This window comes from Adiantum capillus-veneris, chromosome 11, assembly GCF_014529385.1.
Source record: "Adiantum capillus-veneris isolate H3 chromosome 11, ASM1452938v2, whole genome shotgun sequence".
Taxonomy (NCBI): Eukaryota; Viridiplantae; Streptophyta; class Polypodiopsida; order Polypodiales; family Pteridaceae; genus Adiantum; species Adiantum capillus-veneris.
Window position 1 is genome coordinate 95,629,435 of NC_140941.1, and position 12,647 is coordinate 95,642,081.

The 12,647-nt window shown below is 42.5% G+C and overlaps 1 protein-coding gene across 1 annotated transcript in view; it reads left to right on the forward strand.

The window, feature by feature from the left end:
• LOC147447686 (putative aldo-keto reductase 2) overlaps positions 1 to 11,146 on the forward strand; it is a 52,582-nt gene extending 41,436 nt beyond the window's left edge. Inside the window, exons 2-5 of the mRNA XM_086523662.1 lie at positions 9,226 to 9,392; positions 10,086 to 10,258; positions 10,413 to 10,515; positions 10,646 to 11,146. Of these exons, the coding sequence (XP_086379788.1) occupies positions 9,226 to 9,392; positions 10,086 to 10,258; positions 10,413 to 10,515; positions 10,646 to 10,984 (782 nt within the window). The 3' untranslated portion in view covers positions 10,985 to 11,146. The remainder of the gene's footprint in view (positions 1 to 9,225; positions 9,393 to 10,085; positions 10,259 to 10,412; positions 10,516 to 10,645) is intronic.
• Positions 11,147 to 12,647: the final 1,501 nt, after the last annotated feature.

A 12,647-nucleotide genomic window follows, 5' to 3' on the forward strand; every position in this document is an offset into this window, starting at 1 on the left:
TTCACCATTTGGTAAGTACTTTTTCCTTTGCATCACTTGCAAGGAATTGCTTCATGATGGAAACTCATAGAGTTTTCCATGTCTTTGGGACTTTGCCTTTGCCACAAAGGCTAGCCCACCATTGTTGAGATGATTTTTGAAAGTGCATAGCTACATGGTGTAGCTTGGAGGACTCTGTGAAGCCCTCGTCTCCAAAGGCCACATCAAATTGTTGGATGAAGGCCAATCAATACTTTGTCGGTAGCACCGAAGGTTCCATCATAGGTGAGAAAAGAGATAATCTTTCCTCCCTCTTTGAACTTCTTTAACTTTTGTGACCTTCCCCATGTAGGGTAAGATTTGTGATGTCCTCCTCTTTCTTACCCTTTTCTTCGTTTGTTTCCTCTCTTCCCTTTTAGAGTGACAAGAGAACGACTATGGGTTAACCATTTCCTCTTGGGAGGAGTTGGCAATCATCTACACCGCCATCTTCATGGAGCCACATCTTTTGAGGAACCTAGGGAGTCATTACTTTCTCGCTCTTTGGATTCCTCCTTGTTGGGGTATAAAGCCCAATGTGGTCGCCCAGGTAAGTGGGCGGGCCGCCAGGTATGTACACATATTCTTTTGTAAAAACCTAATAAGAACTCACTATGCTCTACACATTTACAGTAGAGCGAGTTCACCATATCGTCGTGCTCTTCTTCTCGCACTCTCTCTCGCGTCGCACTTCCGCTCGTACTCCTTCAACTGGTATCAGAGCTCAGATCGAGGCTCGGGGCAGCACTGCAGGAGGCTAGAGTCACCAACTCAGATTGGAGTGAGATTCGACAAGAGAAGACATGGCCCCAAATCTCATGGGTAAGCCCCAAGGGCTTGGTGTTGTCAAAATTTCATTCTGAGGTCATCTCGGCCACCGTTCGGCTTCGACAAAGGTCTGCGCAGGCCATTTTTGACTACGTGGTCTCGACGGGTGCAGATCTGACTCTGCAAATTTGGGGTTTTCGGCCTACGACTGCAGGTGCTGAGGATATCGACACTCCCAGAGTGTTGATTTGTGGTTGTCTACACATCGAAGGACGGCTCACAGTTCTTGGAGGCGTGTCACATACGACACAAGCGCATCTACACATAGACTGTAGGCGGCATCCACTAGTTCATCAGGTAGCTTGTGTTTGCTGCTTGATATTCCAGATTTCATCCTGACATTGCAAGTACTTCCACATGGTATGTATTGTCAGAGATGATGTATGTCTGTTGAGGGTTTGTTGGCTGTGAGTCACGCAGCAAACAACCGCCGCAGCGGTTACAGCATATAGTCGGAAATTTGTGGATGTATGACTTTGTGGGAAGTCTATGTACTGTGAGATTTACTGCAGCCTTTGTTGAGGGTCGAGTGAGGTTTTATTGAGCTGGGGGATTCTCGAATGTTGAGATCCTTTCGGTGATACAGGTCTTGGAGCGATCCCTCGAGCACCCTTAGATAGGCAGCTAGGATGTATTGACTGTGAGTTAGACAGTTGGGATTGCATCTTTGCTTTACTGTCGTTGAGGCATTGTCGCAGTCTATGCTTACAGGACAGTGACAGGACAGTCAGAGACAGTACAGGTGCAGGACAGGTTTACCCACAGCTTACAGTGTTAGAGAGACAGTGGTTTTTTGAGCTGTTTTTTGGTCTGTTTTTAGTACACCAGAGCCATTTTACAAAGGATACTCTGCCAAAATTTCTGCAAAATCTGAAGCTTTCTTGGTTCATTTGACAGGTTGATATTGGTTCAGAGGTCAGTTTACAGGGGAAACTCTGCCGAATTTTCCCCAGGAAAGTAAACTACTGTGAAGCGTAGCTATGGCTGGATCACAGGACACTGCTCTTTACAATATCAAGAAGCTGGATGGAACCAATTTCCCATTGTGGAAGCAGCAGATTTGTCACGTGTTGGTACAAAAGAAGAATATAAAACCTATAAAGCTCAAGGGGATAAAACCAGAAGATATGGACGAAGATGAATGGAGCGAAATGGATGAATTGGCACTTTCTACCATTATGCTAACTTTGGCAGAAAGCGTTTACTTCAATGTAGCAGACGAGATGTCGGCTTATCAAGCATGGTTAAAGCTGAGTGATCTTTATGAGAAGCAGAGTGCAGCTTCACAGGTATACTGGCTTAAGAAGCTTGTTGACTTGAAGATGAAAGAAGGGACACCTATGTCCAATCATCTGAATGAATTCAACACAATCTATAGTCAGTTGTCAGCTCAAGGTGTCAAGTTTGATGAACCTGTTAGAGCTATGTTCCTGTTGATCACATTGCCGGAAAGTTGGGACACTTTTCGCACAGCTTTGAGTAATTCTGCACCTCTAGATGGTTTGAACATAGCAGGTGTAGAAGGAAGTCTGCTTACTGAAGAAACCAATAGAAAGACAATGGACAAAGGCAAAGGAACAGCCTTAGTTGTCAGGGGAAGGACCAAAGAAAAGTACAAAGGTGGAAAGAGGAATCAGTCTCGTAGCAATTCCCGCAGTGCTAAAGGCAAGAGTGACATAGAATGCTACCATTGTGGCAAGAAGGGTCACATGAAAAGAGACTGCAGAGAATGGAAAGCAGAAAAAGGCAAAGAGAAAGCTGAAGACCATGGTGAGAAGAACAAGTCCTCAGTGAAGATTCAAGAAATAAATGTGACAAACACTGTTGCAGAGGATGACAGTCTAGTGTCAGGAGACATCTACTTCTTGAAGAATACAATGGACTCAGCTCTTCTTACAGCATCTGATGGAAATGCACTGAGTGACTGGATTATAGACTCAGAGGCATCACTTCATGTGTCTCCAAACAAGGAGTGGTTTACTTCTTATGTGACCACTAAAGATCATGTTCGGCTAGGCAATGGGTAGACATGTGAGATCTTAGGTGTTGGAGATGTTCAATTGAAGTTTCAGAATGGCTCTTCTTTTACGCTGAAGAATGTGAGACATGTTCCCGCAATTACAAAGAGCTTGATCAGCACAGGTTTACTTCATGATGCTGGCTATGTCACCACTTTTGGACAGAACATGTGGAAGATATCCAAGGGTTCTATGACAGTAGAACATGGAGTAAAGTCTGGAGGACTTTACATGATTTATGTTTCAAATGTCTCTAAAAATGTAATCAATGTAACCGAGCAGCCGAACGTTTCTTTGTGGCATAGCCGGTTAGGACATATGTCCAAGAACGGAATGGAAATCTTGTCTCGTTCTGGTTCTTTGCCTGGATTTTCATTTAATGATTTTGAATTCTATGAACATTGTCTGTATGGTAAGCAAACACAGTAGCCACATAAGCATAGAAGCAATAGAAGAGATACACGGTTGGCACTTGTTCATAGTGATTTGTGTGGACCTATGCCTAACCTATCTCTAGGGGGAGCTTCTTACTTTATGACATTTATAGATGATTACTCGAGGAAAGTATGGGTTTACTTTCTCAAGCACAAGGATGAAGCGTTTAGTGTTTTCAAAACGTTTGTGACACTTGTGGAGAATCAGAGTGGCAAAAAGCTTAAATGCTTACGCACTGACAATGGTGGAGAGTATATTTCAAAGGCCTTTCAGGACTTTTGTGAGTCAAAAGGTATAAAACGTGAACTTACTGCTCCTTAAAATCCTCCTCAAAATGGTGTTGCTGAGAGGATGAATAGGACCATACAAGAGAAGGTCAGAAGTATGTTGTCTAATGCACTGCTGCCAAATGGGTTTTGGGCTGAAGCTGTATCAACAGCTGTTCATCTTGTAAATAGATCTCCTAGCAAGGTTTTGTAGAAGGATTCAGTGCCAGAGATGGTATGGTCAGGCAAAATGCCCTCATACAAGCATCTCAGATTTTTTGGCTCTGAGGCATATACTCACGTTCCAAAGGAATTTAGGAACAAACTTGAGCCAAAGAGTAGAAAGTGGATCTTTCTAGGCTATGGTAATTCTGGTGAGATGGGGTACAGACTTTGGGATCCCGAATCCAGAAAGGTTGTCCGCAGCAATGATGTTCACTTTAATGAATCCAAATATCATTCTAAACCAGAGAGGGTTGAGGAGATTAGAAGAGTTGTCTTCCAAGAAGATGGACCTGCACGTGCAAGACAAAATGTCAGGGCTCAAGAGGAGCAAGGACATGATAGAGTGGAACCACAAGTTGTGGCTGAGTCTGAGCCACCTATTGTGCGTAGATCTGGACGTGTCACGCGACCTCTTGAAAGGTTTGTTCCATCTATGAACTATGTCATGTTGACTGATTGCAATGAGCCTTCATGTTACAAGGAAGCAGTGCAAATGAAGGACTCCGAGAATTGGCAATTGGCCATGCAGTCAAAGATGACAGCTCTGCATAAAAACAAGACATGGAAGCTAGTTAAATTACCACAGGGCAAAAAGACTCTACCTTGTAAATGGGTTTACAGGTATAAGATCACCGCTCATGATAGTCAGCCAAAGTACAAAGCAAGGCGTGTTGCCAAGGGCTTTAAGCAAGAACAAGGCCTTGACTTTGATGAAGTCTTCTCTCCGGTGGTCAAGATGACTACATTGAGATGCTTTCTTGCATTGGTTGCCATATTAGATTTGGTGTTGCACCAAATGGATGTCAAGACAACGTTCTTGCATGGTGATTTAGATGTGGAAATTTACATGCAGCAGCCAGAAGGGTTTGTTGAGAAAGGCAAGGAAGATTGGGTATGCCAGTTGTTAAAGAGTCTTTATGGCTTTAAAAAATCACCGAGGGCATGGTACCATAAATTCCACAAGTTTATGCTTTCTCAAGGCTACAAACGTAGTGAGTTCGATCACTGTCTATATACAAAGAAGGATAAGGATGGTAGTTGGCTGATCCTTATTTTGTATGTGGATGACATGTTGATTGCTGGCAAGCACTTGGAAGAAATTTCAGCTTTGAAGTCAAAGATGGCAAAATCGTTGACATGAAAGACATGGGTGAGGCAAGTCATATACTTGGTATGCGCATTGAGAGAGACAGATCAAAGAAGTTGATTTGGTTATCTCAAACAGAGTATATTGACAAGGTTTTGCAACGTTTCAATATGGAGAAGGGAAAGGCACTGAGTGTTCCATTGCCACCATATGTGAAACTTAGCAAACAAGATTGTCCTGTGTCTGAGGAAGAACAGGCTGAAATGGATAAGATTCCATTTGTGTCTGCAGTGGGTAGTTTGATGTATGCAATGATTGCTACTCGCCCAGACATTGCATTTGCAGTGGGAGTAGTAAGTCGATACATGTCAAACCTAGGCAAGAAACATTGGGAGGTAGTGAAAGGAATATTGAGATACCTGAAAGCTACAAAGAGTATGCGTATATGCTATGGGAGTCAGGAGCTAAGTGTAAAGGGTTTTACAGACTCAGATTATGCAGGTGACTTTGACAACCGAAGGTCTACGTCAGGGTATGTCTTTACATTGGTTGGTGGAGCAGTATCATGGCGTTCTAGATTACAAGATTGTGTTACTCAGTCTACTACAGAGGCTGAATATGTTGCAGCATCAGAGGCATGCAAAGAATCAATTTGGCTTAATCGACTAGTAACAGATTTGGGAATCAAAGAAGAGATGCATGTGTTATATTGTGATAGTCAAAGTGCTATACAATTGGCTCGCAATCAAGTTTATCACTCAAAGACAAAGCATGTGGATGTGAAGTATCATTTCATCAGGGAAATGCTCGAGGATAAGCAACTTCAGCTTGTCAAAGTTCACACCACAAAAAATCCTGCTGATCTACTTACAAAAGGACTTCCCTCAGAGAGCTTTGCGCATTTTCGCAAGTAGTTAGGTGTTGGGTAGTACATCACTTCTCTACATCTCTTGTATATTAGCTTGTAGAGTAGCTTCTCTCACACTTAAAGTACCACATTGGACTTTAAGTGGGAGGTTGTTGGGGTATAAAGCCCAATGTGGTCGCCCAGGTAAGTGGGCGGACTGCTAGGTATGTACACATATTCTTTTGTAAAAACCTAATAAGAACTCACTATGCTCTACACATTTACAGTAGAGCGAGTTCACCATATCGTCGTGATCCTCTTCTCGCACTCTCTCTCGTATCGCACTTCCGCTCGTACTCCTTCACTCCTCTCATATGGGAGAGAGTCTTCTTTTGAGGGTCTCACCAAGAGGCCTCCTAAGCTCTCTCTCCTCTTTGAGAGGAAAGAAAATCCCATAAGCACGAAGTTGTTGAGTAACTTCGGCTTGCAAAAAGGGGTTGCCCATAGCTTGTTGCAACCTAGTAACAAGATAATTAACAAGCATGGAGGCATCATCATTAGCACCTTCATGTGCAAAATCAAAGTTATCAATGTTCATTCTATTCTCTTGGTTATTGTCAGCCATGTTAATTGATCTTATGTGTTTACTTAGTGTATGATTTGGCAATTCAAAACCTTAGTTGCTACTCCTCTTAGCCTTTGAAAATAGGCACTTAAGTATCTACACCCACGGCTCGAATTGGTTAATTATAGAGAGTAGTGGAGTGAGTCTAACATAGCGGAGTTGCCGAGGGACAGCTCCTTTCAGACTTGTTATGGCTCAATAATGGTAAAGTCGTAGGCAAGTCTAAAAAGACTCCATTATTAAGACCACATAGTGGGCTCAACAAAACCGATAATAGATCCCAGTCCCACTTACCCTAATATAATTAACAAAATCAACCATTAATAGGCTACTTAAGGACCTCTCTTCTTAAGCAAGAAAAGAGAAACCTAATGCTCTGATATCAATGTAATGGAAATGGCCTATGAACTTTGAGAATAGCGGAATTAGGAAATTAGGTGAAGCACTTTTGAGAGATTAATTTGTGAGCATAGCGGGTGAACGCGATTGATGATAGCAACATAAACATGGTACCTAGTTAACATGGCATGAACATTACTTTTGCAAGAGAGAGAGTTTAGAGAACATGACAATAGTTGAGGACCGGATTCATATGGAGCCGGTCCCCCCTCCAATAGGCATTTGTAGTATAGTTTCTCTCATCAAGAGAGACTTGGTACAATACAATCTTTGTGTTCCTTGTAACCTAGGTGATGCAATGAAGATGGAAAGCTTCGTGCATCACAAGCATAACATAAACTTGAAGAAAGCATTAACTATCATAAGCCTCAGTCCCAAAGCCTCAAACACCTTCGAAGGTGGAGAGAGCTAGCGGGAAATGAGGATAGGGAAGAGGAAGAAGAAACATTCCATAGGAGAAAGAAATAGTTCCTCACTTATCATTACTCTTCTTGCTAGCATATATAATAACATAGTAATGAAGATGGAGAAGATGGCAAGATTAAGCATTGAAGCATAGCTCTTGGTTGGATTTTCATTCCATAGCCAAGAGTGTTGGTGTAGGCTTTCACTCTCACAAGCTTGGAGAAGGAGGTGGTGTTCCTCAACTTTCACCAAGTGAGAATAGCCTTGCAAATGAGTGTGTGTGTGTGGAGTATATCCCCCTAGTACCCCCCTTTCTTACTTTGGACAAAAATTCTACTTGCTACAAGCTCATTGGACTAGCTAATCACATCCAGCATGCAGTCAAGCATATGGGTAGTCTTTTGACAAGTGTCCTCCTTACCCCTTCGAGAGAGAGCCTGAAAATATCTAGATATTTGTTAGATGGAAGTAGAATCTCATTGGACCCCTCTTTAGCCCAACCAATAGCATTCAAGCACACCATGTGGTTAAGCTTAGTGAGATTCTGACATGTGTCCCATGTGTTCTTTTAGAATTCCCCAAACTTTGAAGTTTTTATGCATAGGAAGTTTCTCAAGCAACTTCCTTATTAAGTGAGTAGGTTCTCTTTTTGACTCAAGCATCTTACCCCCCATGCATAGGAAGCTTCTCAAGAAACTTCCTCATTAAATGTGACAAGTACCTCAAGTACCTTAGTCATCAAGCATGACAAGTACCTTAGGTGGGGTTCCCACCTCAAGCACAGCCTTAGCTTGCTTAAGTTTAGGTCGGGTTTCCACATCAAGCACAACCCTAGGTTGCTTAAGTTTAGGTCGAGTTCCCACCTCAAGCACAACCCTAGCTTGCTTAAGTTTAGGTCGGGTTCCCACCTCCAAGCTCAGCCCTAGCTTGCTTAAGGTCAAAGGACTTTTAACACTAACCATTGGAGGTCTTTAATGAAGCTAACCCTAAGGTCCTTTAAGCTTCATTAGTTGCACATTACTCTTTGATAGACTACCTCCTTTTAAACCTGTATTGAAATGTAACCGTCTCTCCTCTTGGTCCCCTGCGGAGGTAAGTTTAGAAGCACTTATTGCACATTGCTCTTTGATAGACCATCTCCTTTTGGACCCCTATTGAAATGCAACCATCTCTCCTTTTGATCCCTTGTTGAGACAGGTTTAGAAGCACATATCTCTATTCTAACTCTTGTTCCCGTTTATTCTTCTACATTAAATGATCAATTTAATATGAGAAAATCATTTGGTAAAGTTAGATATTATATTTTATGACAAACCATGGTAAATGAAAGAAAAACGGATGAAATATGTGAGAAAGTCGTCCAAACATTTTGCAAATTTTAAAATTTTTGCTAGTATTTCTGATTTTTTTCTTTGTGAGGAGGAAACTCGATCAGCAACCGCTTAATAAAAGAGATTTTCTTGAATGTTAACATTAATTGGAATCATGCTATAAAATGTAAGAAATGTAAAGCCATATGAAGTTGTGAAATGAAAGGTAAAATAAAAAGAACTAATTAATATATGTGTGTTGTAGAATTTAGTAGAACTATGCAAGGTGAAGCTTCACTTTAGCATTCTAAAATAATAGAATGCAAAAAAAACATATGTGTGTGTGTGTAAAATTTACTAAAATTATGTAAGGTGAAACTTCACTTTAGCATTCTAAAACAAACAATAGAATGCAAGAAAAGTAAAGACAAGATGTAAAATGAAAGGTAGTCTCCAACATGCACTGAAAACTATGAAAGTCCCCTTAACCACTCAACACTAAGGGTTTCTTTTTAAAAAAGCCAACACTAAGGGTTTCTTTCAAAAAGCCAAAAATTATCCATGCACTCCAGGGACCTCATCCCCTCGGACATCAAGGGCTTCCACCAAGTTTCACTGCGGAATACGGTAGGGCCCAGGTCATGTGTAAAAGTCCAAAGCGCAGTTCTAGTCTCATCGACTGCTAGGCTAGCTACAAAAGAAAATTCACTTGCTGTTTGCATGGCTCCACCTGCTGTTAAGTCGGTGCATTTGGGGTCGCAGGGCCCGCTCAGGGCCTTGGATGTATGGGTATGTCCTCCCTCTATGGTCCCCCCAAGCCCGAGGCCGACATGATTTCCCTCACTCGCCACGCCATTGACTCCGGCATCACCTTCCTCGACAGCTCTGATGTCTATGGCCCCTTCACCAACGAGCTCCTCTTGGGCAAGGTATATATTCTGCAACAAATATATAACACTATTGTTTTTTCATGATTTAAGGTGGCATGTTGTATTCTGCTTGAGCCAGTGTTTGTATGCATTTGTTGATGATCCCACAATCCAAAATGCCGATCAACCCAATGTAATTATGAGCTGCTTCTGTGCACGCACGTGCCCGTGCCCGTGCCCGCACTTGTCAGTAAATACCCGCTCCCAATCACAAGAAGTTTTGAACAGATTCTCACAATAATTCTCACATTGTGACTTACCTCAACATGGTGCGCGGGCCGGTGGTCCCCTACCCCCAATTGTACCTAGCTAGGTATGCGGTGCCTCCCTCGCAGAAGTTCATGATGTTATGCATTGTAGGAAAAATACTGAAAAGGACTCCATTTTCCTACATGAGAAAAATTCTAAATCTTCTTGTGAATGTATGCGACCTACAAACATCTATCTGTGTGCGCATGTAGGATACTGGCACATTTGGCATCAATGGAGATCCTGCATACGTGCGTGCAGCTTGCGAAGTCACGGTGAGGTTACCTCCATACAAGGTTTTAATCAGATGAAAACATTGAACATATGACTTTAAACAGATGCAAAAGACTCTGCAGCAAGAGCGTATTTTACAGGCACAAATTCTTTTGCATGCGTTTTTGCAGAGTCTCCTCATGTTGAGTTTTTATGTGCTCTGCTCTACAGGTGGGGGAAATGAAGAAGCTAGTGGAGGAAGGAAAGGTGAAGTATCTAGGGCTATCCGAGGCTTCGGCATCAACCATACGACGGGCCCATGCAATTCACCCCATTAGTGCAGTCCAGCTGGAGTTGTCTTTGTGGTCGCGTGATGCGGAGAAAGACATCATACTCACCTGCAGGTGATTTCATCTACTCTCCAGGCTTGTATATGGGCGCATGTGCGTCATGTGTCGAGCATGCCCACCAGTACCATACATTTATATGCATGCTGTGTTTATCGTGGTTGTCAACTGGGAAAATGGGCTGACGATCTTGTTCTCACATTGATTGCAGGGAACTCGGGATTGGAATAGTTGTGTACAGCCCTCTTGGTCGAGGGTTCTTTTCCGCTGGCGCGAAAATCCTAGAAAGTGCAACAGAAAGAGATTTCCGCAAGGTACGCTTTGCTGTTGGATAAACTCGCCAAATCATTTATATGCCGAATAATACCTCAAAATTTGTTGCAATCACAATTTCTTGCATTGATTGCCATGTGTGCCCGGTACTTGAAAGTGTAGATTGCGCAGCCAAGGATGCAGGGAGTAAATCTTGAAAAGAATCAGATCTTGTTTCAAGCATTACAAGAGTTGGCTTTAAGAAAAGGATGCACACCTGGACAGCTCGCACTTGCTTGGGTTCAACACCAAGGGGATGATGTCGTACCCATTCCCGGCATGACTCGGGTCAAGAATTTGGAGGAAAATGTGGGTGCCCTCAATGTGAAGCTGAGCCAAGCAGAGCTGGAGGAGATTCTGGCTTTGTTTCATGAGGACGCTATTGCCGGAGAGCGTTATGAGGATGCACATCTATTGTTGTCTCACCAGAATTCCGAGACTCCTCCCTTGTCTACATGGACAACTCCTTGATTTTTTGTTTTCATGTCACTTGCTACAAGGCGATGCAGCACCAATGGAAGCTTGTGACAACTCCGCCTCTCTGCCCAAATAAACAACAATAAGAAATCACCATATATACCTCCTGCCCATGTTATTACCATCCAAAATAGCATCAAGAAGACCAGAAATCGATCGTGCATAAACCTTCAAATATAGACTAGAGTTTTCCATGTGAAGGCTTTTCAAGATTGCAGAATATAGAAAAGAGTTCCTTTCTTATCTGACTGTTGCAGCTCAACAGCATAACTTTTGAGCGTAGGTTTGTTAAACACATGAGTTAAATCTGCACCAATACCTTGTTAACTTTATCCCACAGTATTGAAATAGGTTTGCCATTTTGAGAGGTATTTGCTTTAGATTGCACAAATGGTGATACAATGGTCTTAGATGGTGAGATGTTGATGGCATCTTGCGGCAAATGCTTGGATTTGCGAGGCTAAAGGGCTGAAAATGTAAAATGTTAGGGATGCTGACGGGAATCTGCAAACTCGACGACGCTATAGTTATGGCCTGGCACGGCTGATGTCGAGGATGGGCTGAAAATTGAAAACACTGATGATGAGGGCTGGGATCTGCACGCGATGAGGCTATTGGATGCAGGGGAAGTGTAGGGCTGATCTATTGCAAAAACGCTATGCTGACCCGCAGAAGGATGCTAAAAATGCCAAGGTTGAGGTGGATAGAAAAACGCTAGTGGATGCTTGTGCTGTTGTAGTGCTTTCTCTACAGTATTGGAGTCTAGTACTACATGTACTGGATGTTTGGAGAGGTGACCCCTAGGGTCACCTATATAGGTGCAAAAGTTTGTTCGAGCACGTAAATAGCCAGAAGGCAGCTATAATGTGCAGCAAAAGTGATTTACGGTGAATGCTCACGATATGCTAAAAACGCCAAGGTTGAGGTGGATAGGAAAACACTAGTGGATGATTGTGCTGATGTGCTGTGGTGCTTTCTCTACAGTATTGGAGCCTAGTACTACATGTACTCAATGTCCGGAGAGGTGATCCCTAGGGTCTCCTATACAGGTGCAAAAGTTTGGTTGAGTAGGTAAATAGCCAGAAGGCAGCTCTAACGTGCAACGGAAGTGATTATGGTTCCTTTTATTGCATGAGAGAGTTCCTTTTACTTCACGTGAGAGATAAGGATGAGTGCTCAAGGTTTCTTTATTGCATGAGAGAGTTCCTTTTACTTCACGTGAGAGATGTATAGTAGACTAGAGAGAGAAGAGAGAATGATACTCTCAGTGAAGATTCTGTGAGTGATAGAAGAAGAAGAAGAAGAAAATAATTTTTAACGTCATGGGAAACTAATCCAAGAGACCTCAAACATCTATCCGAAAAGAGTTGAACACAAGAGTGATAGAGAGAGAAGAAGACTATAATGGGATCGGCACTACGTGCCAACACAAAAGAACATACCGAACAAACTTTTAAGCAATTTGAACAACTAAACTGAATGAGCGAAAGTTCACATGCAACGTAGTGGCGTAGTTCCACCTCCAGAGTGCATTGGTCCCATATTGTGGCGCCCCTTTTGGTATTTCTTTATAGGGAAAATTACCAAAATACCCCTCTAATGTGAGGAAATTCCCAAAATACCCCTCAAATTTCAAAAATTCCCAAAATACCCTTGT